Below are 24,966 nucleotides of genomic sequence, written 5' to 3'. Positions count from 1 at the left end.
TTCCTAAATTAAAGTATTTTATTTAATATGCCTTTTAAAAATAAATGAGCCTTAGCTTATTAGGCACAAGTTTTTTTTTTTTTTCATTTACTTACAGGAAATATAAATACAAATTCTAAAAGTGTGAAGTTGCAAACGACAGGCAAGTTCACATTTCAATTAATGTGAACAACTGAACAAGAGTTTAAGGTGATTTTTAAATACCTTCCGAGTTAGAAAATCCTTCTTTCTTAAATAAGTTTTCATATAAAGCCAAGTCCTTGCGACTTAACGACGGTTTTACAGTCTTAAGTGATTTTAGAAAGTGCTCTTGTTTCACTGTAGTTGCGTCTAGTCCATTTTCTTGTAGAGCCAGCAAAGCAGCCTATTAAGAGACAAGCAATAGAAAACAAATTTTTTTTTTTTTTTTGCTTTTTTTGTTTTGAGATGGAGTTTTGCTATTATTGCCCAGGCTGGAGTGCAGTGGCACGATCTGGACCCACTGCAACCTCCGCCTTCCGGTTTCAAGCGATTCTCCTGCCTCAGCCTCCCAAGTAGCTGAGATTACAGGCGTCTGCCACCACGCCCAACGAATTTTAGTATTTTTAGTACAGACGGGGTTTCACCATGTTGGCCAGGCTGGTCTTGAACTCCTGACCTCGTGATCCACCTGCTTCAGCCTCCCAAAGTGCTGGGATTACAGGCATGAGCCACAGCGCCTGGCCTCTTTTCTCTTTTTTAACAATATATGGTAATACTTTAAACTCTGAATGGAAAATCTCAGCCTCACTTCTTCTAATTTTCATGTCACTAAAAACATTATGCTAAAAAGTTCAATAAGGTGATTAAAAATCTACTTTGTAGACCATAACCTCTTTTACATTAATGGGAAAAAAGAAAGCCTTAAATGGGAAGAAAGAAAACGCAAATTGTAGATTAATATATATTTTATGAACCCACATGTATTTTTAAAGATGACAGAATATCTTCCTGATCGTAAAGTAGGGAAGAGTCTTCAGCCAGCGCTGATTATAAAGGAATAGATCAAACACATAACCTATGACCCAGCAATTCTCCTTGTAGCTAACTATGTTTACAAATAGACATACATAGACACGGGAACTAAGAGACATGTACAAGGCTGTTCACAGCAGCATAACTCATAATAGTAAAAGTAGAAACCCAGATATTCCAAAATAAAAGAATGGATAAACAAATGTAGAATATTCATATACTAGAATATTATAAACTATGCTACACACAAAACTATGGATGAGTTTCTTTTTGGGTTAAAGAACCAGACAGATAATAACATATGCCACATGCTTCCATTCAAATAAAGTTCAAAAGCAGACAAAACTAATCCCCACTGTTGTTAGTCAGGAGAGTGGTTCCCTTTCGTTTTGTTTTGTTTTGTTTTAGGGGGGACGGAGTCTTGCTCTGTCACCCAGGCAGAAGTACAGTGACACAATCATGGCTCACTACAGCCTTGACCTCCAGGCTCAAGTGATCCTCCCACCTCAGCCTCCTGAGTAGCCGGGACAATTTTTTAAAAGTTTTTGTAGAGACAGGTTCTCCCCATGTTGCCCATGCTGGTCTCAATTCCTGGGCTCAGATGATCCTCCTGCCTTGGCCCCAACAAAGTGCTGGGATTACAGGTATGAGTCACTAAGCCCAGCCAATAGTTCTCTTTTGGAAGAAGGTAGGTGACAGAGGTTGGGAAAGGGCCCAAAGGAAGATTCTGGGGTGTTGATAATGTTCTATTTCTTGACATAAGTAGTGATTATAAAAATGTGATCACTTTAATTCAATGAACTGTACCCTTATGATCCGTACATTTTTCTGAATGTTATATTTAGTAAAAGTTTACGAAAAAGGTTATCTTAGAGTGGTTTACAAGGACCCATGTGTCCTGGCCATTGTCTACTCCTTCAGCTTTTTTTTTTCCTAAGAGACAGAGTCTCACTCTGTCACCCAGGCTGGAGTTCACTGGCACGATCTCATCTTACTGCAACCTTCGCTTCCCAGGCTCAAGCAATCCTCCCATCTCCCCCTCCCAAGTAGCTGGGACTACAGGTGTGTAACACCACATTTGACTAATTTTTTAATTTTTTTTTTTTCTAGAGATGGGATCTCACTGTATTACCCAGGCTGATCTTAAACTCCTGGGCTCAAGCAATCCTCTCGCCTTGGCCTCCCAAAGTGCTGGGATCTCAGGCGTGAGCCACCATGCCCAGCCCAGTTCTTTCGCTTTATTTCTTGCCATTCTCCACTCTAAGATTCAATAATGTCACACCATCTCTTATCTTCAATCCTTTGCACATTTTATTCTCTCCACCTCAAACATTCCCCCTTCCCTTCTTAGCTGGCTAACTCCCGACTTGTCCTTCCAATTTCAGTTTATACATCTCCTTTCTCAGAAAGCCTTCTCTGATGTGCCAAATCTGGGCTGGTGTCTTTCCTAGGTGCTCCCACAGTACCCTCTACTTCCCCAACTCACTACATGTTTTCAATTGCCAACTCAGTATTAAGATTTGCCTGTCTGCACCACCCTCCTCACCACCCCACACTTACAGTAAGCTGTGTGAGGGATGGGGCCACATCTGTCTGTTTCACATCGCATAGTACCACACAGGCTTTTCGTAAATACTGCTGAGTGAATGAAGATTTGAAAAGATGAAGAAATGTTTTGAGCTACAAATTTCTTCACTAATTGACTTACTTCTGTGCAGAGGTTTCTAAGATCAGCTCCAGAAAAAAAGCAGGTTTCTGCTGCTAGGTTTTCTAACGAGACATCAGGCCCTATTGGCATGGTTTTTGTACAGACTTTTAAAGTAGAAAGCCTGCCCTGGAACAAAATAAAAAACAGTATTTTAAGTCTTATAACATTTATGTTTGACACAATGATTTATTAAAATATTTTTAGCTTGCGTTTTCTTTCACATTACCGAGAAAATATATATAGGCGTTAGAAAGACTAAGTCATCAATGGCTCATATGACAATGGTAAAAATAATGACATCATAAAAAGCTTATGAATCTTTTTTTTTTTTGAGATGGAGTCTCGCTCTGTCACCCAGGCTGGAGTACAGTGGCACGATCTTGGCTCACTACAACCTCTGCCTCCCGGGTTCAAGTGATTCTCCTGTCTCAGCCTCCCGAGTAGCTGGGATTACAGGTGCCTACCACCACACCCAGCTAATTTTTGTATTTTTAGTAGAGATGGGGATTCACCATGTTGGCCAGGCTAGTCTCAAACTCCTGACCTCTGGTGATCTACCCGCCTTGGCCTCCCAAAAAGTGCTGGGATTACAGATGTGAGCCACCACGCCCGGCTGAATCTCTCTTTTGGGTACAAATAATACTATTAGACATGGCTTAAGAAGCAAATACATGAATTATCAGATACAACTTAAAGGTATAATAGATATTAAATTTTATTTTTCTATCCCTTGAAAACTTGATAAAAGCCCAAGGAACAAAAAAATTCACTCTGTGCCTTTCACCTTCCCTGTCAGTGGCTCTGGATGTTAATAACAAAAAATGTACTGGTTGACCATGATACATTGCATAATCTCTGTAATCTCAGATTTCTGCACTGTACTATAAGGACAACAAATTTACTGGTTGACCACGATACACTGCATAATCTCTGTAATCTCAGATTTCTGCACTGTACTATAAGGATGCTGACTCAATCTTCAAAGCCCTTTTAACAGTTTTAGGATTCCTCCACTCTAGTTGCAAAATAATGCTGAGTAGACTCAGTACTTAGAGTCTGCCACAACACAAAAAATAACCACCGTATATTTAGGCTTATGTCTCTCTGTGAACAGGATCAGAGTATCCAACAAAAGGCAGATCAAAATTATGATGTGATGAAAGGCCACCAGGCAAGGAAGAAGGTGGAACCCAGGGTAAGTAGAACACCATGGACACCTATATCCAAGCTGGAGTTCGGTTCTGCTGAGCTCACACGGAGTAAATGTGTAAATGACTACCTTGTGATCTGGAGGTGGGATATAGATGATCTTATCTAATCTTCCAGGTCGTAACAAAGCAGTGTCTAACACATCAGGTCTATTTGTTGCTGCAACGATCATGACACTTTGGTTAAAAACTTCTTGAAACTCTGAGGGCAAACACACAACACAAAGTAATGTCAATCAGTTGTTAATAAGTTTTCTAAAAATTATAAATCAGAAGGTCTATTTAAATTCAAATAGGGATATCCTTTTCTTGGGACCAGAATGCTTACATCTACTTTCCAGACCAGCTTCTTGATATCAAGATATCCCAGAAACAAATCATTAATCGAAGAGCTACTTTGGGTGCATGGCTAAGGGAGTAGTTAAGAGACATTCTCCATATGAGAACCTATGAAAAGCCTTATCCCAAAGGGGAGAACACTCATCTGGTGACTTGAGTGCACCTGGGCCTCCAATGAAGGCTTACCCCTTAAACGGGCTACTTGAAAAGACAGATACATATGACCAACAGGCGGAGATACGTGGCTCCAGAAAGCCTTGACTCTCATATCCCTAAAGAGGGAGATTTACTCGACCTTTTATTTTTCTTTTAAATGACAATCTAAGTTGCAGGTATGCAAATCCTGGATAAAGAAATGTCTAAAAGCAGACAGAGAAAGGCTTTACATATACTAAGCATTCAAAATCATTTGTTGAATAATCAGGCAGCTCTCCAGTGACATAATCCCTCAAAGTACGAAGTTCCCTATATTTGCAAGTATTTTAGCAGATGCTGGGTGAATACCTATCAGATGCTATAGAAGGAATCTGCATTTTGAAATGATTTGATTAGATAACCTCGTGGATACCTCCTAATTCTAGTGTGACATATTCCTAAGGAGTGTATGCAACAATTCCATACGACGATTTTTAAAATAGGAAAAGAATGAGAACAAGAGAGGAATAAAAGAAAAGAAAAAGTATCAGGGACAATTTAAGGATACCAAACTCTATCTGGAGAAGAGACTCAGAAAGAGGGAGGGGACTTCCAAAGGCCATTTTAATTCATTAAAACCAAAGAAACTCATTCCTCAAGAAAACTGGAAATGTTCCATTACCAAGACTATTGGAAATAATAATCTCCTTTGTTTTTCATTCATTCATTCACTCATTCAATATGGGGCCTTGCTATGTTGGCCAGGCTAGTCTCAAACTCCTGGCCTCAAGCAACCCTTCTGCCTTGGCCTCCCAAAGTGCTGGGATTACAGACGTGTGCCACTGTGCCCAGCCTACATAAACATTTTTAGAAAGAAATGAATACTGGTTTTTAGGACATGCAAACAAGAATAAACTGCCTTCTCTATTAGCAATAAGTAAAATTATATTTCTCATTCTTGGGAAAAATAAAATTCACATTCTTATATTTAAGATAATTTATTATAAAATGTACCTCACCTTTCCTAGCCAAATCACAATTTTTATTAGCTCTAAAAGTCCTAACAAAGTCAAACTGAAATTATATAAATCCTTCTATGAGATGATTTCAGCATAGGCAAAGCTATAGCATATATGCATTATATTTAATGTTGGCCTGGATTTTAGGTGCATTCTGGCTAATAAATACCTCTTCATTTTTTCAGCTCCTTGTATTTACCCTGTTGACTTGATTTACTTCCTCTTCTCTCTATTGTCTTAAGTCCAACACCATCTAATTCATTCAGGAGAACAGAAAGAACTCGTTCTTGAACATCACATCCTGTCTTGCTGGCTGAGCGAGCTCCCAAGATTGAATCAATTTCATCCAAAAACACAATTGCTGGAGTGCTTGCTCTTGCTTGTCGAAATATCTTTTGTTAGGAAAAAAATACTAAAAAGCTTTATGTTATACATTAGTCATGTGACATTACTATTTATAATTTTTTTTTTTTTTTTGAGACAGTCTTGCTCTGTTGCTCAGTTTGGAGTGTAGTGATGCGATTTCACCTCATTGCAACCTCTGCCTCCCATGCTCAAGCAATTCTTGTGCCTCAGTCTCCCGAGTAGCTGAGATTATAGGGTGTGCCACCATGTCCACTTAATTTTTTTGTATTTTTAGTAGAGATGGAGTTTTGCCATGTTGGCCAGGCTGGTCTTGAACTTCTGGCCTAAAGTTATTCACCCACCTTGGCCTCCCAAAGTGCTGGGATTACATGTATAAGCCACCATGCCTGGCCACTATTTATAATTTTTAAAATAGATATAAAAAAGATTCTGAATGTCTAGGAATTGGGGAATGAGTAAATAAAACAAGAAACAGTGGAGTATTATGTAAGAGTTAAAAACCATATTTTCAAAGAATACTATAAATTTCAAAAGTAGTAATACTAAGTTTAAAAAAGCAGGATAAAGCTATAGATATATAAAACCTACCCTTGATTTTATTTAAAACAGAAAAAAAGACAAAGGAAATTCACCAAAATTGGTAACAGTAGGTAGGAGGATTATGAAGGATTTCATAATTTACACTTTCCTATATTTTCTAAATTTTTCAATAAACGTATACATTTTTTAACTGGAAAAAACACTAGTAATATTTTTAAAAAGGTTTGTCCATAAGAAATGAAATAAAAATTCAAAAGTAAATTTAAACGTATGGGGAAATAAACAAACCTGAGACAAGACTTTTTCTGAATCTCCAACAAACGGTGAAAACAGATCAGCTCCACTCACTGAAATGAAAGAGCAGTGACAGCTTGTGGCCAGGGCCCTCACCAGAGTGGTTTTAGCACATCCAGGGGGCCCATAGAGGAGAACTCCCTTTGGTTGTGTCAGGCCCATTCTAACAAATTCCCATGGGAATTTCAGAGGCCATTCAATGCTCTGAAAGTACACAAAAAGAGAAGAGTTGCTTTAGTATGACAATAAAATGTCAAATCATCCAGTAAATTCATTTCTTCATTTAACAATTCTCAGGCTCCTGTTATGAGCTGGAAACAGTCCATTCTCCACACTGCAGAAATCTTATAATTTGAGTCAGGTGACATCACCTCCTGTTTAAAATCCTTCAATGATTTACTATTAGAATAAAATCCAAATCCAAACTCCTTAGTCACCACAGCTGACAAGGCCTTATATAATCTGTCTCCTAAACACTTAGTTTGTTCCCATCTCAGAGCCTTTCCTTGCTTTTCTCTCTGCCTGAGTGTTCCCCGAGATCTTCGTGTGGCTATCCCTCACCACTCAGGTCTCAGCGCAGGTGTCAATTCCTTGGAGAGGTCTTTCCTAACCACTTGGTTAAAGCGGAACCCCCTCCTTTTACTCACTCTCTATGCTACTGTCCATCCTTTACTTTTTTTTTTTTTTTTTTTTGAGACGGAGTCTTTCTCTGTTCCCCAGGCTGGAGTGCAGTGGCACAATCTCGGCTCACTGCAAGCTCCGCCTCCCGGGTTCACGCCATTCTCCTGCCTCAGCCTCCCGCGTAGCTGGGACTACAGGCGCCCGCCAACACGCCCGGCTAATTTTTTGTATTTTTAGTAGAGACGGGGTTTCATCGTGTTACCCAGGATGGTCTCGATCTCCTGACCTCGTGATCTGCCCGCCTCGGCCTCCCAAAGTGCTGGGATTACAGGCTTGAGCCACCGCGCCCGGCTCATAGTAAATGTTTTAAGCTTTGTGATCCACAGTCTCTGTCATAACCACTCACCTCTGCCATTGTAGCACCAAAGCAGCTGTAGACCGTATGTAAATTAGTAATTATATTCTGATAAAATTATGGACACTGAAATTATATAATTTTCACATGTCAAAAAATATTTTGATTTTTTTTCAAGCATTTACAAATGTAAAAACTATTCTTAGTTTGGGCTGTACCAAATAAAGGTGGAAGGCCTTAGTTTGCCTGGATCTCTGATCTAAAAGATGTTAAATGGACGCAGTACAGGGACTGGTATAAGCACAAAATTGAAATGAACAACATGACTACCTGATAGTGGATTTCACAGTGGAGGCTGTGGGACGCAACTCTTCAGATCCTCTCACCTGCGTTACAGTTTCAGAAATTGATTTTGCCAATTCGCCTACATGTGATCCTGCCCTAATGAACTAGATTTCTCTAACCACACACATAACAGACTGATACGTAAGTAGTAATTATAATTTATTCATCTTAGCCAGGAGATCTATCTCCAGTGAACCCTAGAATTTTTGAGTCCATGGATAAGAGCATTTATAATATGTGCCAATATTTTTTATGCACTGTCTCATTTAATCTTCACAAGATGTATGAAGATTTTTCGTAGAGAGAGCCACATAGTAAATGTTTTGTTTTGTTTGTTTTTTTTTTTGAGATGGAGTCTCACTCTGTCCCAGGCTGGAGTGCAGTGGTGCAATCTCAGCTCACTGCAACCTCAGCCTCTTAGGTTGAAGCGATTCTCCTGCCTCAGCCTCCCGAGTAGCTGGGATTACAGGTTTACACCACCATGCCTGGCTGATTTTTGTATTTTTAGTAGAGACAGGGTTTCACCATGTTGGCCAGGCTGGTCTTGAACTCCTGACCTCATGATCCTCCTGCCTCGGCCTCCCAAAGTGCTGGGATTACGGGTGTGAGCCACCACGCCCAGCCTATAAATTGTTTTTGTTTTTTTTGAGATGGAGTTTCACTTTTGTTGCCCAAGCTGGAGTACAATGGCGTGGTCTTGGCTCACTGCAACCTCCGCCTCCCGGGTTCAAGCGATTCTCCTGCCTCAGCCTCCTGAGTAGCTGGGATTACAGGCACGCGCCACCACGCCTGGCTAATTTTTTGCATTTTTAGTAGAAACAGGGTTTCTCCATGTTAGCCAGGCTGGTTTCTAATTCCTGACCTCAGGTGATCTGCCTGCCTCCCAAAGTGCATTACAGGTGTAAGCCACCATGCCCAGTCAAAATTGTTTTTTAATTTTTTTTAAAGACACAGGATCTCGCTCTGTTGCCCAAGCTGCAGTGCAGTGGTGCAATCATAGCTCACTGCGGCCTCAATCTCCTGGGGTCAAGCCTCAAGTGATCCTCCTGAGTAGCTAGGACCATAAGCACGTGCTACCACACCTGGCTAATTTAAAAAAATTTTGTGTAGGCCAGGCATGGTGGCTCATAACTATAATCCCACCATTTTAGGAGGCCGAGTTGGAGGACTGTTTAAGCCCAGGAGTTCAAGGCCAGCTTGAGTAGCACAGTGGGACTCTATCTCTACAAAATTTTAAAAATTAGCCAGGCGTGGTGGTATGCATCTGTAGTCCCAGCTACTTGGGGGGGCACTGAGGCAGAAAGACTGCTTGAGCCCAGGAGTTCAAGGGTGCAGTGAGCTGTGTTTGTGACACAATACTCTGACCTGGGTGACAGAGCAAACATGTCTCAAAAAAATTTTTTTTTATAGAGATGGGGAGTCTTACTTTGTTGCCCAGTCTGGTCTTGAACTCTTGGCCTCAAGAGATCCTCCTGTCTTGGCCTTCTAAAGTGCTAAGACTACAGGTTATACACTTTTTTCCCCCCAGACATGGTCTTTCTCTGTCGCCCAGGCTGAAGTACAGTGGTGGGATCTTCGCTCACTGCAACCTCTGCCTCCCGGGTTCAAGTGATTCTCCTGCCTCAGCCTTCCGAGTAGCTGGGATTATGGGCACCTGCCAGCATGCCCAGCTAATTTGTGTATTTTTAGTAGAGACGGGGTTTCACCATGTTGGCCAGGCTGGTCTTGAACTCCTGACCTCAGGTGATCCACCCACCTCAACCTCCCAAAATGCTGAGATTATAGGTATGAGCCACTGCACCCAGCCTTAGGTTATAAACTTTTTTTTTTTTTAAATAGAGACAAGGGCTTGCTGTGTTGCCCAGGCTGGTTTTAAACTCCTGAAATCAAGCAATGCTCCTCCCTTGGCCTCCCAAAGTGCTGGGATTACAGATATAAGCCACCACACCCAACCTTAGGTTATGAACTCTTTTAAAGCAAAAACAAAGGGTCGAGGTGGGAAATTATAAAAACCAGTTTAAACATCCATAGAAGTCCAATTAAATAAGGACTGAAAAGCAATCATTGGATTTAGATGTTAGGATCACATTAGTGATAGGAGCAAGAGCAGTTTCAGCGCAGTATGTTGTCATCATAAATGCACGGAATGCTAAATCTGTAATATCCTACTGGATTAAGTAGATTATCTGTCTTACCTGTTTTAACTTCAGTTTTACATCTTCAAGGCCACCAATCTGCTCCCACTCAACAGGCTTGATATCCATCAATCCAATGACGCTTCGAAACGATGAGGGCTGAATATTTTTAAAAGCTTCAAGGAAGTCTGTTTCATCAATCACAGGATTGTCCTGGTTCTGAAGAAATACACCCAAAAAAGCAAAATCAAACCAAAAATTAGGTTGGTCTTTTTTTATAGCACAATTTGTTTTTTTAAAATCTTCTTTTGGATTTGTAGTTATTTTGTTATCATTATAAAAACAATTTATATACATAGTACAAAGAATTAAACGTCTCCCTGCCAATTCCCGCCAGTAATTCTTCCCCGAAAGATGTCAAGAGTTTGTGTATTTTTCCAGTATGTTATGATAGTAAGCATACATATATCCTTTTAAACAGATACACAAATGGAACCATACTATATCAGCCTGTACTTTTCTTCTTTCACCTATCTTAGAGATCTTTTCATGTCAACTAATATAGTTCTATGTCATTCTTTTGGACAATTCCATAATACACTACTGAATTTACCCCAACTACACCTTTCTGACAAACATTAGGTCATCCCCAGTCTTTAGATATTAAAAACAAAGCTGCAACTGAAAAAGTCTTTGTGCTCATGTTCAAGTATTTGTTTATTTTGAGACAGGGTCTCACTCTTACCCAGGCTGGAATGCAGTGATGTTATCATAGCTCACTGCAGTCTCCCAGGCTCAAGTAATCCTTGCACCTCACCCTCCAGAGTAGCTATAACTACAGGTGTGTGCCACCAGCCTGGCTAATTAAAAAAAAATATATTTTTTTTTGTAGAAATGGGGTCTCCCTATGTTGCCCAGGCTGGTCTGGAACTCATGGGCTTGAGCGATCCTCCCACCTCAGCCTCCCAAAGTGCTGGGATTACAGGCATGAGCCACCATGTTCAAACTCATGTTCAAGTATTTTATGTAATAATTTCCTCAAAGTAGAATTACTGAGTTTACAAGTACACACATATACAATTTTGACAGCTATTACCAAATCGTCCTCTAAGGAAGCTGCATCAATTTATTCTCCTCCGATAATATGAAGCTGTGTTCTCTCCACACCTCTCCAATACTGGACATTACCAAACTCTTTTTTTTTTTTTTTTTTTTTTTGGCAGAGTCTCGCTCTGTCACCCAGTTGGAGTGCAGTGCTGTGATCTTGGCTCCCTGCAGCCTCCATCTCCTAGGTTCAAGTGATTCTCGTGCCTCAGCCTACCGAGTAGCTGGGATTTACAGGCATGCGCCACCACACCTGGCTAATTTTTGTATTTTTAGCAGAGATGGGGTTTCCCCATGCTGGCCAGGCTGGTCTTGAACTCCTGACCTCAAGTGACCCACCCATCTCGGCCTCCCAAAGTGCTGGGATTATAGGTGTGAGCCACCATGCCTGGCCCATTACCAAACTCTTAAATGTCTGCCAATATGACAGGAAGAACCGGTACTCATTCATTACTGTGTTAACTAAATTTCTTCAATTCAAAATGAGGTAGAGGGAATATTGGAATTAAAAATATTGCCTGTCTTGCAATCATGATAGTAAAGGCTGTTATGAGCAAGAATTGGATGCTACGTTGAAGGGAGTAAAAGTTTATTCAGTTACGAGACAGGGTCTTGCTCTGCTGCCCAGGCTGGAGTGCAGTGGTATTGAGGCAACAGCTCATTGAGCCTCAAACACCTGGGCTCAAGTGATCATCCTATCTCAGCCTCCTGAGCAGCTGGGACTACAGGTGTAAGCCACTGTGCCCAGCCTGAAAGTTTGATGAGGAGCAGGATATCTCAAAGTGTCTCCCCACAGATTTCTCATTAGTGGCAAAGGGAAAAATACTAGTTCCACGGTGGAGAAATTGCGCACTGCCTGAACTAGTTGATAAAAGTTAGCATCACCAACGAGGAACCAATGTACATTCTGTGCTAGCTCTACATCTGAGGCTCTAAGGACACAACACTATACATGACCATACTGTGGTGACATACGGGAACATTGCTGTTCTTAGGAAATAGACATTAAAATGTTAAGGGATAAAGTGTCATGATATATGCAACCAATTCTCTCAAATAGTCCAAAATAAATAAATACTATTGTGTCCGAAATTGGTGGGTGCTTGGTCTCACTGACTTCAAGAATGAAGCGGCGGACCCTCGCGGTGAGTGTTACAGCTCTTAAGATGGCGCGTCTGGAGTTTGCTCCTTCTGATGTTCGGATGTGTTTGGCGTTTCTTCCTTCTGGTGAGTTCATGGTCTCGCTGGCTCAGAAGTGAAGCTGCAGACCTTCGCGGTGAGTGTTACAGCTCATAAAAGCAGTGTGGACCCAAAGAGTGAGCAGTAGCAAGATTTATTGCAAAGAGCAAAAGAACAAAGCCTCCACAGTGTGGAAGAGGACTGGATCCGGTTGCCGCTGCTGGCTCGGCGGCCCGCTTTTATTCTCTTATCTGGCCCCACCCACGTTCTGCTGATTGGTAGAGCCAAGTGGTCTGTTCTGACAGGGCACTGATTGGTGCCTTTACCATCCCTGAGCTAGACATAAAAGTTCTCCAGTGCCCCACCAGAGCAGCCAGACACAGTGTCGATTGGTGCATTCACAAACCTCGAGCTAGACACAGGGTGCTGACTGGTGTGTTTGCAAACCTTGAGCTAGATACAGAGTGCCGATTGGTGTATTTACAATCCTTGAGCTAGACATAAAGGTTCTCCAAGGCCCCACCAGAGCAGCTAGATACAGAGTGTCGATTGGTGCATTCACAGACCCTGAGCTAGACACAGGGTGCTGATTGGCGTGTTTACAATCCCTGAGCTAGACATAAAGGTTCTCCACGTCTCCACCAGACTCGGGAGCCCAGCTGGCTTCACCCAGTGGATCCTGCACCGGGGCTGCAGGTGGAGCTGCCTGCCAGTCCTGCGCCGTGCACTCGCACTCCTCAGCCCTTGGGTGGTCGATGGGACTGGGTGCCGTGGAGCAGGGGGCAGCGCTCGTCGTGGAGGCTCGGGCGGCACAGGAGCCCGTGGAGGGGGTGGGAGGCTCAGGCATGGCGGGCTGCAGGTCCCGAGCCCTGCCCCGCGGGAATGCAGCCAAGGTCCGGTGAGAAATCGAGCGCAGCGCTGGTGGGTCGGCACTGCTGGGGGACCCAGCACACCCTCTGCAGCCGCTGGCCTGGGTGCTAAGCCCCTCACTGCCCGGGACCGGCAGGGCCGGCCAGCTGCTCTGAGTGAGGGGCCGCCAAGCCCATGCCCACCCGGAACTCCAGCCGGCCCGCAAGCACCGCGCGCAGCCCTGGTTCCCGCTAGCGCCTCTCCCTCCACACTCCCTGCAAGCTGAGGGACCCGGCTTCCGCCTTGGCCAGCCCAGAAAGGGGCTCCCACAGTGCAGCAGTGGGCTGAAGGGCTCCTCAAGTGCCGCCAAAGTGGGAGCCCAGGCAAAGGAGGCACCGAGAGCGAGCCAGGGCTGTGAGGACTGCCAGCAAACTGTCACCTCTCACTATGTGCATATAAATACATATATATGGAGATGAGAGAGAGACAGAGAAAGAGAAGAGAGGGAGCAAGGAGAGCAAAAGAGAATGATAAAGCTTATTTGGCAAAATGTTAAAAATTGGTGAATTTGGATAAAGGGTTTAGTGGAAGTTCTTTGTAACTATCTTGCAACTTTCCTATAAGTTTTAAATTATTTCAAAATAAAGACAATAATTTTAGAAGAAATCAAGGTTGAAGATCTTTCATGTTTATTGTCATTCCTTTGTCAACTACCTGTTCATACCCCATTACCCATTTTCTCTTGGACTGTTGGTCTTTTCTTACTGATCTGTAAAAGTGCTTTCCCTATCAAGGAAATTGGACTAAAATATTTTTCCTAGTCCGACTAATTTATAGTATTGTTTTGCCACCCCCAAATGGTCAAATCAGCAAATAATCTCTTTTTTGGCTATTAAGGTTTATGTTATGCCTAGAAAAGTCATCTTCACTCTCAGGTTATATTTCGGAGACTCTACGTTCTCCTTGATCATTCCAGTGGAACACTTTTTTTTTTGTTAAAAAGTCCTGAAAATTTTATTAAAACTATCTGTACTGTATTTATTGAAGTATTTGCCCTCTTATATCCAATTCTAAACATCTAGTTGTCCACAAATTCCCGTTTTCAAAAACAAACTGTCTTCTCTTATTTGTAAACTGATGTTAAGTGAATCTGTATGTATAGAGCTATTCTGTAAAGTATTCTCCCAAAAGTGTTAACAATTGTCATCTCTGGAAAGTGAGATTTCAGGTAGGCAGTTCTTTATAATTTTCTATCTTCATTTCTCATGAATAACCCTATTATATATTTAAAACAAATAGCCTTTTTAACTGGCTGATATGTTAGGTGTCTGATGTCCAAATATTAACTAATCTTCAGGTAACACCAACTAATATTTGAAAATCTCATTTATAGTTCAAGATCATGTGTGTACACATTATTTTACTTGATTCTTTGGGCTTATACGTTCTTTCCCCTCTGTGTATGTCTGAGTGTTAAACTACAGTTCTAATCCTTTAATAGGAATACTTCACAAAAAGTTTAACAAAGTGTAAGGTATCCCTTATCTGCCCTGGCACAGGTAGAGGTAGCAGCAGCCCCTCAGCTGGTGGGGGAAAGAATAAAAGATGGAGCCAGTACCTTCCCAGTTGTCTCTGTCCCTTCATGCTTTTTGCCTTTCTTCCTTCCACTTCCCCTGGGTTGTTTCTGAATTCAGCCATCACCTGTGGTAACTACACCTGAGCAGGCCCCTCCTGAAGTAGCAGTGGGCTCCACCCTGGGAGGACAGCAGCTGACTGGTCCACCTAAGTCAGAGGTGCTTATGGTCAAACCTGGAACTTCAAAGCAGAGGAAATCCTAAATGTAAATCTCCCTTCCTATCTCCTCCTTACTTACTGTCTCCCTCAAAAGACATGTATTCTCACACCTTTACACACACAACTTTAAAACTTCAAGTAGTTTTGGTCTAAACCTACAAGATGAAGACTTAAAAGATCACTAGAAGATCACATAACTCCTCGCCACCTTCGGTGTAACTGTAGAAATAAAGGAAAGGAAGTGAGGCAAGGTATAAATTATTCAGGTAAAAAGGTTTTTCAAAATTTAGGATAATAAATCATTCTTTTGCAGTTTAAGATGAAAAGACAATTTTGATGTTACAAATGAGATTGAAAAATCTGTTTCAGAATCCTTAGCCTGCTGAAATCAGTTTTTTCCTGAATGGGTTTAAGGATTCAGGACTATTTATTATATACAAAATACTGGATTTTCCAACCAACAATGTTGAAAAGTATTATATTTAATCTAATATCTTAAATATTGTTAGGAAATAGTCATGAATTACAGACCTGCAGGTCAAGGACAAATTTAAGTACAATTCCAAGTGCCCAATCTTCTCCTAGGTTAGAAAAGCTTACTTCTCCCACTACATACTTATTAATAACAAAGGGAAAAACGGTATCTTGACAATGGAGAAATCTCACAGACACCACCTTAACCAAGAAATCAAAGTTAACTTCACCAGTGATAGAACAGAAACATATCATGTGCTGCCTAACAGATGTAATGAGAAAGACACAGGATCATTTCTATTATATTCCTGCCCAGAATGCAAAACCTGAATTGAATCATGAAGAAACATTAGTCAAACCCAAACTGAGGAATATTCTACAGAATAACTGACTCTTAAAAAGTTATGGTTTCATAGAAGAAAGCCTGAAGTATGATTCTAGATTAAGGTCTATTTAGGTTAAGTACAAGTATTGTCTCTGTGTTAATTTTCTCAGCTTGATCATTGTACTGTGGTTAAAGGCCTTGTTTTTCAGAAATATACACTTAGTTTTCGAGGGTAAAGGGGCACCATGGATGTAGTATATGCTCAAATATTTCATTACATATCTGTATATATATAAGGAAATACACATGAAGAGAGAATGATAGAGCAAACGTGGCAAATGTTACATTTGGAGAATCTGGGAGAAGGGTATATGGAAACTCTTTGTACTATTTTTGTAACTTCTAAGTCTGAAATTGCCTCAAAATAAAAAAATTCCAATTAAAAAAACTCTTTGATTCTTCTGGGGCCACACTATTTCTTGGCTGCTCTGGGCTTCAACACTAGGGAGTTACTATAAGAGTAGGGAACAAATTCACTCAGTAGACCCAGAGGACTCAGCCCTTTATCCCCACCCTCAATCATATACTATTTATATAGAGTTGAGATGTAAAATGTATAAGCAACAGCTGTGGAAGCTATCAGATGTTCTAAGGAAATGTACTCACCACTTTTTTTAACCCCCAAATTAATCTGTTACAATAATAGATTAACATAGACATTCATAAATTAACACTTCTTACCTTCTCGCTATGAAGGAGGGCATGTATGGCAGCCTCCCTACAGAGTGCTGTCAGGTCGGCACCAACATAGCCAACTGTCATTTCTGCAAGAAGGCCCAAATCAACATGACTGGAGATGGGCATCTTTGAGGTAATCACTTGCAGAATTTCCTTTCTTTGTTTAAGTGTGGGAGTCCCAATGACCACCTATATGCAAAGCAAAAAAAAAAAGAAGTTTATAGTTTAAAATATATTATTTTTGAAGTTGATCTCATGGACGGAGGTAGACAGCAGAATGATAGCAACCAGACACTGGGAAGGGTTGGGGGTGAGGGGATAAAGAGAGGTTGGCTCATGGGTACAAACATACAGTTAGGCAGAAGGAATACGTGTAATGTTTGATAGCGTAGTAGGGTGACTATAGTTAACAATAATTTCTTGTATATTTCAAAATAGCTACTAGAGAGAATTTGAAATACTCCCAACACTCAGATAAGAAATGATAAATGTTTGAGGTGATGGATATCCTAAACACCCTGATTTGATAATTACAAATTGTATGCATGTACCAAAATATCACATGTACCCCAAAACATGCACAATTATGTATTAATAAAAATAGATCAATTAAAAAAGAATTACTTCCAAAAAAATTTTTATATACGTGTGCGCGCGTGTGTGTGTGTATATATATTTTTTTTGTTTGTTTGGTTTTTTTTTTTTTGAGACAGTTTCACTCTGTTGCCCAGTCTGGAGTGCAGCGGGCACCATCTCAACTCACTGCAACCTCCACCTCCTGGTTCAAGTGATTCTGGTGCTTCAGCCTCCAGAGTAGCTGGAACTACAGGCATGTGCCACCATGCCCGGCTTATTTTTGTATTTTTAGTAGAGACGGGGTTTCACCCTCTTGGCCAGGCTGGTGTCGAACTCCTGACCTCAGGTGATCCACCCACCTCAGCCTCCCAAAGTGCTGAGATTGCAGGCGTGAGCCACCACGCCGGGCCAAAATAATAGTATGTTTTTTATCCTGACAAACATGTACGACAATTTAGTGAACCATTTTGGAATTAGTATCGTGCACTTTATGTATACTTTAGATTCCGAATATATGAAAATCCTAATATTCCAGAGGAGTAACACTGGCTAGAAAGTTGCACAACGAAAATTCTATGTCATTTAACAAGTTTTTGTTATTTTTAAGAACACACAAAGTTCCAGAAGCCAGGTATAGGTAGCTAGGTCCCTGCCCTTAAGGACACAGGTACTAGATAGTGCAAGGAAGAAATCCACTCAAATCCTGAACTAACTAAGCTAAAAGTGTGTAATTATCATTTCTCTTTTGAATCCTATCACAAAATAGAAATATCAGTCACTAAATTTCAAACTATTCTTTAGAATTCAAGTCAATTTAGGACCAAAGCTTATAAAATAGGACAGCTCTGAATATTCAACCTCCCTGACAACTCAGGGAGCAGTTGTGGGTACCTCCTCAATTGTGGGATAGGATGTTGGTGTTATGACAAGGAATGAATAAATCCAGAAGAGTTCATGCCTGCTTCCATTTAGTTCTTCCCCGCCTTCTCCCTTTTCATTTCAACACACTTACTTCTTGAGGCTATCCTTCTTCTTTAAATTCTCATTCCAAAAAATGAGTTTAACACGGTTGTAGGTGACCAAAATTCTCTTAAGAATTAACATTACTGATTATAGGACCTGCACAAGAAAATTAATCTGTAATGGACACCTCGCTTCCCCCAACAATTAGACTCTGGGGAAATACAGGTCCTGACTCTCAGATCCTGACTCACAGGTCCTGACAATTTGACTCTGGGGAAATACAGGTCCTGACTCACAGATCATATATGGGCAGAGAACGTGTTCTCTGCATTGCAAAGAGCCTCACTCTAACCTCACCGATGCTCAAACCTAAGAGGCAAACGCCTCTGGGGCAGCCAGCTGGCGCCAGAAGAGGCCGAGGTTCCACCGACAGTGGGCCAACCCGCCAAGCCCATTCACCTCTCGGTCAAATCTCCCGGGTCTACGCAGCGCTGGGTCTAGAGCGTCCGGCCGGTTAGTGGCTCCCACAACCACGACCTCGCGGTCCCCACTGGCGCCGTCCAGCAGCGTCAACACCTGGGCCACTACGCGGCTCTCGGGTGCTCGACCGCCCCGCCGGGGACACAAGGCGTCCACCTCGTCCAGGAAGAGGAGGCTGGGTCCGCGGCTGGCCAGCTCCCGGGCGCGCTGGAAGACCCGCCGCACGTTCCCCTCGGTCTCCCCAGGCCGGGAACCCTGCAGCGCGGGCGCGCTGACTGCCAGCAGCTCCGCGCCCGCCTCGCGCGCCACGGCCCGCACCAGCTGGGTCTTGCCCACTCCGGGGGGCCCCGCCAGGAGCACCCCGCGAGGCACCGCTAAGCCCAGCGCGGCCAGGGCGCGGGGGTAGCGGAGCGGGAGGCGGAGGAGCTCCCGCAGCGAGTCGGCCGCCTCCGAAAGACCTCCCAGGGGCACCTCGGGCTGCGGCTGGGCTTCTGACGGAGGCTCCCCGCCAAGGCTGACGCGGGTACGACGGGTGACCAGCCCAGCGGGATCGGGACTGGGCGTCCCGCCGACGATGTGCAAGGCAGCCACTGGGCCAGGAGCGCCCGGCGGAGCGACCACCACGTGGCCCAGGGAGATCGGTCGGTTTCTCAGCAGCTCCTGCGCCGCCTCCAGCACCGCGGCTGTATTCCGGGCACTGGGCGCGCCTGCCCGCTCTCGCAACACCGGCCACACGGCGACGCGCCGCAGGGGCGGACAGGGCACTAGGAGGAGGCGATTCAAGCTGAGACTCCTCCTGGATCTCGACGCCCCGACCGCCGCCCCGGGGCTCGCGCACAGCGGGTCCAGCTGCACAAAGCCGTCCGCTCCGTCCCGCCGCGGCCAGGCAGTGCAGAGGCAGGAGCCGCCGTCGGGTAGCGAGATCTTCACTGCCGAGCCCAAGCGCGCGCCCAGGGCCTGGAGGGCGGCCGGGCCCAGGCGGCAGCGCTGGGTGCCCCGGTCTCTAGCGTCTAAGGGTAGCAGCTTTAAGAGCGGCCCTTCACGGAAGGGATCCGAGTCTGGAGCCATTGCACACAGATGAACCAGGCAGAGGAAACCAGGGTGGGAAATCCACCCGGCCCACAAAGAGCGGAACACCGAGCTCGCAGGCCGGAAGCAGATAGCGCGCATGCGCTAGGGAAGACTGCGTTGCTAGCAGCTGAGTGAAGGCCGAAAGGGCCAATGGAAACGTTAGACGACGCTCGGGCCCCTGGGTACAGCGTTGGTGTCCGCTTTCGTGAAATCGAGTTGCCCACCCCGGCGCTTTGCCGAGATGGTCTTCGTTACAGGTGTCTGGGAGGCAGCTTAAGCTCACTTCACTAGGTCATTAAGCATGTACTTTGTTGGTTATATATATCTTGGAAGTCACTGGCGTCACATTCTGTTTTCCTGGCGTTCGAACTGGAGCATCAGTACTGCCGCTGTTGGAATAGCAACCTAGAGACTGCTATTTTGTGAAGAAACTCCAACTATCCCCATGGGCACAGAATTTTGGGTGCTCTGGTGCAAATGTCTCAGGTGACTTGGCGTAGCTGAGAATACAGCCTTGGGACCTTCGATAATCGGGGTTCCAATCTGGGAGGTCCAGGCACAACCCTTCCTATGGGAAAGCACCAGCATAGTGGGAGGGAAGCACACTGTGGCACTTAAAATCCCTTGTAGAGAGGAAAGAAGGAAAACTAGGCTACCTGATGGATTTGTGGCACACCAATAGTACATCTGTTCTGATTTCTGATATTCTTTTGAATATTCTTTGGCAACAAGTTAATCACTAAAGTTCATGTGATCAATGCCTACTGTTTAATTGGGGCACAGCAGTACTAAGTCCTGTATTAGAGGCGATACCTATCTACATTATTAAGACAACTGCCTGCTATTTTTTTTCCGGCTGCTTTCTGCCTTTCCTCTCCCTTTCGCACAGGGAATTCCTTTTTATCAGCTGGAATACATTTTCTATCCCTCTTAATTGCCGTTAAAAAAGAACTACAGATATTCAAAGACAAGATATACCTTGTTTTTATTTGACTTACATCTTCCTACCTCTATTTTCCCCACTTTCACTGCAACCCAAATTTGTGTTGACAAAACTGATATTTTAGAGTGCTTAAGTTGCTGGGAAGTTTTTTTTCTATCTACGCAAATAATCAATTACAGACTGTGTAGTAATATCTTATCAATGGGAAGTACTGTCAGATCTGGGATCTTAAGACCCATGCCAGTTCCTGATCTCATTCTATCCAAACTTCATGGCAGACATGACAGACTTCTTGACTTGACAGTAACTTATCTGGTGTCAGCTGTACTTTTCTGCTTAAATCGATTCTGGAACAATTTAGGGATCAGAAAATAGCAGGAGGAGGTCTTGAAATGGGTAAGTCACCAGTTACTTCCTGTTTTCTTTTTTTCTCTTAATCCCATTGGCTTCAGTTCTTTTTGGTTTTGGGACTTTTCAATAACAGCTTTGCACTTTCTGAAATTAAAAAAAAGCCATCGTTTTTACCGACCCCTAAAGGTGTGAATTACATGCCTATCAAGTTATTTTATCAGAAGCCTGTACCTCATCGAGTTCCTTCTATTCAGTTCCAAGAAGATTTGAGGATCTGGGAGAGGGAAAGAAGACTTACTGAGGACATGATAACTGTCTTAAATATGTAAAGGGATCTCATGTAAAAGAGTTAGTAGGTTTACTTATATTTACAGTGCAGAAATGGCCAAGAAGTAAAGGTTTAATGGAGTGGAATAACCAAAGCCAACATAGGGAGCCAATAAAGTTAAATCGGCCTCAGAGTTTTCTGAATTGGTTTAAAACAGAGGCACAAACTATGCTATTAGGAATATGATGAGAAGGAAACTACATGTTGCTTTTGGTTGGTCTAAGAGGTTGATTTTATACAAAGTCAAACAAGAACCCTCTGACCTTATAGAATCCATATGCACAGGAAATATTCTTTCACTTAACTCTTTCCCTAAAAGATCCAGTCTTTACCATAGGTTGCAAACAAAAACAACAAGGAATTCTGTTACTGGGCCTTCAGCTCTTATCCACTCACTCTGAGCAAAACTATAAATGTCTTTCCCAATCATCCAGTAAAATCCATTCTGTCCCTTTAGGTCGAACCATTTGCAACACTATGATTTCAGCCATCTGAACATCCATATTTATCATGCCATTCAATGACATAATCTCCTTGTGATAAACCATTCTTTTTATTTTTAAAATTTTATTTATTTTTTAGACAGTCTTGCTCTGTCACCCAGTCTTGAGTGCAAATGGCAGGATATCAGCTCACTGCAACATCTGCTTCCCAGGTTCAAGCATTTCTCCTGTCTCAGGCTCCCAAGTAGCTGGGATTACAGGTGCCTACCACCACGCCTGGCTAACTTTTGGATTTTTAGTAGAGATGGGGTTTTACCCTGTTGCCCAGGCTGGTCTCGAACTCCAGGCCTCAAGTGATCCACCTGCCTCAGCCTCCCAAAGTGCTGAGATTACAGGCATGAGCCACTGCACCTGGCCTCCTTATGGTAAACCATTCTAATGGGAGTTGTATGGCTCTTTTGCTTAGTTGTTTTTAATCTGACCAGAACTTTATTAATTCTATGTATTGAAGTACATCAATTAAAGCACTAGAATTGAACCACTAGAGGGAGTCCAGAACCAAGCCTGAAGGCTACAGGATTGTTAGGACATTGGTGTTCTCAACTGTGGTTTCCACTCGATTTTCCCAGGATTCACACCTAGGTATATGAAGCCATCTGTTGTCTCTATATATTAACTGGCTTAGTCTGTTCAGGCTGCTGTAACAAAATACTACGAACTAGGTAGCTTATAAATGACAGCAATTTATTTGTTACAGTTCTGGAGGCTGGGAAGTCAAAGACAAGGCACTGGCAGATTCCATGACTAGTAAGGTCCCCCTGTCTAGAGACAGCTCATTGTACCTGCACATGGTGGAAGGGACTAGCTAGCTCCCTTATGTTTCTTTTATAAGCACACTAATCCCACTCATGAGGGCTCCACTCTCATGACCTAATCACCTCCCAAAAGGCCCTGACTCCTACTACCATCATCTCAAGGGTTAAAATTTCAACAGATGGGCCGGGCGCGGTGGCTCACGCTTGTAATCCCAGCACTTTGGGAGGCCGAGGCGGGCGGATCACGAGGTCGGGAGATCGAGACCACGGTGAAACCCCGTCTCTACTAAAAATACAAAAAATTAGCCGGGCGTGGTGGCGGGCGCCTGTAGTCCCAGCTACTCGGAGATGAACCGGAGGCGGACTTGCATGACCGAGACTGCCCGACTGCACTCACCTGGCAACAGACTGACCCAAAAAAAAAAAAAAAAAAAAAACAAGTCAGCAAGGCAATTGAAGTAGAGGCACATTTTTACCAAGACAGAGCCACCTAAAGTAGCATGATGTCTCTTGGAAACTTGGAGTAGATTAATACAGGGATTTTTTTTTTTTTTGAGACAGGGTCTCACTTTCGTTGCCCAGGCTGGAGTGCAGTGGTGCAATTACAGCTCACTGCAGCCTCGACCTCCCCAGCTCAAGTGATCCTCCCACCTCAGCCTCCTAAGTAGCTGGGACTACAGGCTAGAGACTGAGTTTCGGCATGTTGGCCAGGCTGGCCTCAAACTCCTCGCATCAAGCAATCCTCCTGCCTTCGCCTCTGAAATTGCTGGGATTACAGGCATAAGCCATCCTACCTGACCAATACAGAGAATTTTTAATATTAAGAGAGATAATTGGAGAAAAAGAAGTAGGTGGAATGTGTAGGACATTTGTGCTATTATCTTGCAGGCACAAAGGAACCAGAAAAGGATTTTACGTTGAGGGAGGAGGTAATAGTCTACTGCCAGGGGTGTCCAATCTTTTGGCTTCCCTGGGCCACATTGGAAGAAGAATATTCTTGGGCCACACATAAAATACACTAACAAAATCGCAAAAAAAAAAAAAAAAAAAAAAACTCAATGTTTTAAGAAAGTTTACAAATTTGTGCTGGGTCACATTCGAAGCTGTCCTGGGCCGCATGCAGCCTGAAGGAATCAGGTTGGACAAGCTTGGTCTACTCAATGGGGAGTTGGCAACAGCAACTGGAGGCAGATGCAGACAATGTGTGCTGAAAGGAACTTTGGTTGCAGGCCAGAGACCAGTTGCTGCCATGGTGCAGGGGTCAATGATGAGGGCCATGACTAACCAAAGCCGTGGTGGAGGGGAAAAAAGAAAGGATGCGTTTGCAAGAAATTGGGGAGAAATAAATGGCAGAACCTCATTAAATGAAGACTCACTGGATGCAGCTGGGGATGTTCACAATGACTCCCAGATTTCTCACCTGCAGGGTTGGGTGGCTGGTGGTGCCAACATAGAAATGCAGGAGAGCCGGGCGCAGTGGCTCACGCCTATAATCCCAGCACTTTGGGAGGCTGAGATGGGTGGATCACGAGGTCAGGAGTTCAAGACCAGCCTGACCAACATGGTGAAATCCCGTCTCTACTAAAACTACAAAAATTAACCGGGCCTGGTGGTGCGTGCCTGTAATCCCAGCTACTCGGGAGGCTGAGGCAGGAGAATCGCTTGAACCCAGGAGGTGGAGGTTGCAGGAGAGAGATCACACCATTGCACTCCAGCCTGGGCAACAGAGTGAGACTCCATCTCAAAAAATAAAAAAAAAATAAAATTTAAAAATTAAAAAAAGATGCAGGAGAAAAAACTGGAATGTGGGGAGGAGTGGATAAAGAGAAAATAAGTTAGGCTTTGGAATTGTTCGCTGGAGAGCCCAGAGAGCCATCTAGATGCTACACCTGGAAATAGGTTAAAGAGTGGTAAAACCAGGGGCATGGACGAGATAGCCTACGGAGGGCTTCTAGAGTGAAATGAAGACTGAAATGAAGACTATAAGAGGCAGGCAGAGAAAGAGGATCCGTCTATGATGGGGATTGAGGAGAGATCGATAGGGAAGGAGGAGAGATGTGGTGTGGAGGAGCCCAGGGAGGAGGAAGTGCTTTTCCCAGTCAGGAGGCTGCTGCTGGTTGCAATGAAACCAAAGCCCAGAGTCCTTCCAGTTTTATGGTGTTGAGCTTTAAGCAAACATCTGTAATTCTCTTTTACATACAAATCAAATATTATGCTTTCTGAGCAAAAAAGTTAATATCACATTCCACATCACTAGACACTGGAGTGAGAGCTTATCATTTTTCATTTTCTTGAAGAAATTATTTTACATTTTAGTTGAGACTTTGTGGTAGAGAATGAAATTACAGGCTCAGAAATCAGGCTGCTCTGCCACTTACTTCGTTGCTTTGGAAAAGTCTTAGGTTCCTCAACTGTAAAACTGGGCCAGTGGGGCTGGGTGCGGTGGCTCACGCCTATAATCCCAGCACTTTGGGA

The 24,966-nt window shown here is 43.3% G+C and overlaps 2 protein-coding genes across 4 annotated transcripts in view; one reads left to right on the top strand and one right to left on the bottom strand.

Moving 5' to 3' along the window:
- Positions 1–19,701, bottom strand: AFG2B (AFG2 AAA ATPase homolog B). 3 transcript variants are annotated; one of them, XM_032176138.2, is made up of 8 exons: positions 18,520–19,701; positions 16,525–16,710; positions 10,119–10,277; positions 6,597–6,806; positions 5,602–5,794; positions 3,981–4,111; positions 2,702–2,827; positions 1–364 (listed from the first exon to the last, which is right to left on the bottom strand). In XM_032176138.2, exons 1-8 carry the CDS (start codon positions 19,606–19,608, stop codon positions 197–199), a joined length of 2,262 nt encoding a protein of 753 aa, XP_032032029.2. In that variant the 5' UTR covers positions 19,609–19,701; the 3' UTR covers positions 1–196. The 3 variants fall into 3 exon arrangements, with proteins under 3 accessions (XP_032032029.2, XP_058283524.1, XP_058283525.1); XM_058427541.1 differs by lacking the exon at positions 6,597–6,806 and having other exon boundaries at positions 6–364; positions 18,520–19,676; XM_058427542.1 differs by lacking the exons at positions 1–364; positions 2,702–2,827 and having other exon boundaries at positions 3,980–4,111; positions 5,572–5,794.
- A 372-nt stretch (positions 19,702–20,073) lies between these two features.
- Positions 20,074–24,966, top strand: part of GATM (glycine amidinotransferase) — a 48,704-nt gene continuing 43,811 nt past the window's right edge. The window contains exon 1 of the mRNA XM_058427546.1: positions 20,074–20,097. Within this exon, the coding sequence (XP_058283529.1) occupies positions 20,089–20,097 (9 nt within the window). The 5' untranslated portion in view covers positions 20,074–20,088. The remainder of the gene's footprint in view (positions 20,098–24,966) is intronic.

This window comes from Hylobates moloch, unplaced genomic scaffold (genome assembly GCF_009828535.3).
Source record: "Hylobates moloch isolate HMO894 unplaced genomic scaffold, HMol_V3 SCAFFOLD_14, whole genome shotgun sequence".
In the NCBI taxonomy this organism is placed as follows: Eukaryota; Metazoa; Chordata; class Mammalia; order Primates; family Hylobatidae; genus Hylobates; species Hylobates moloch.
This window is presented reverse-complemented; position numbering and strand designations above follow the sequence as displayed.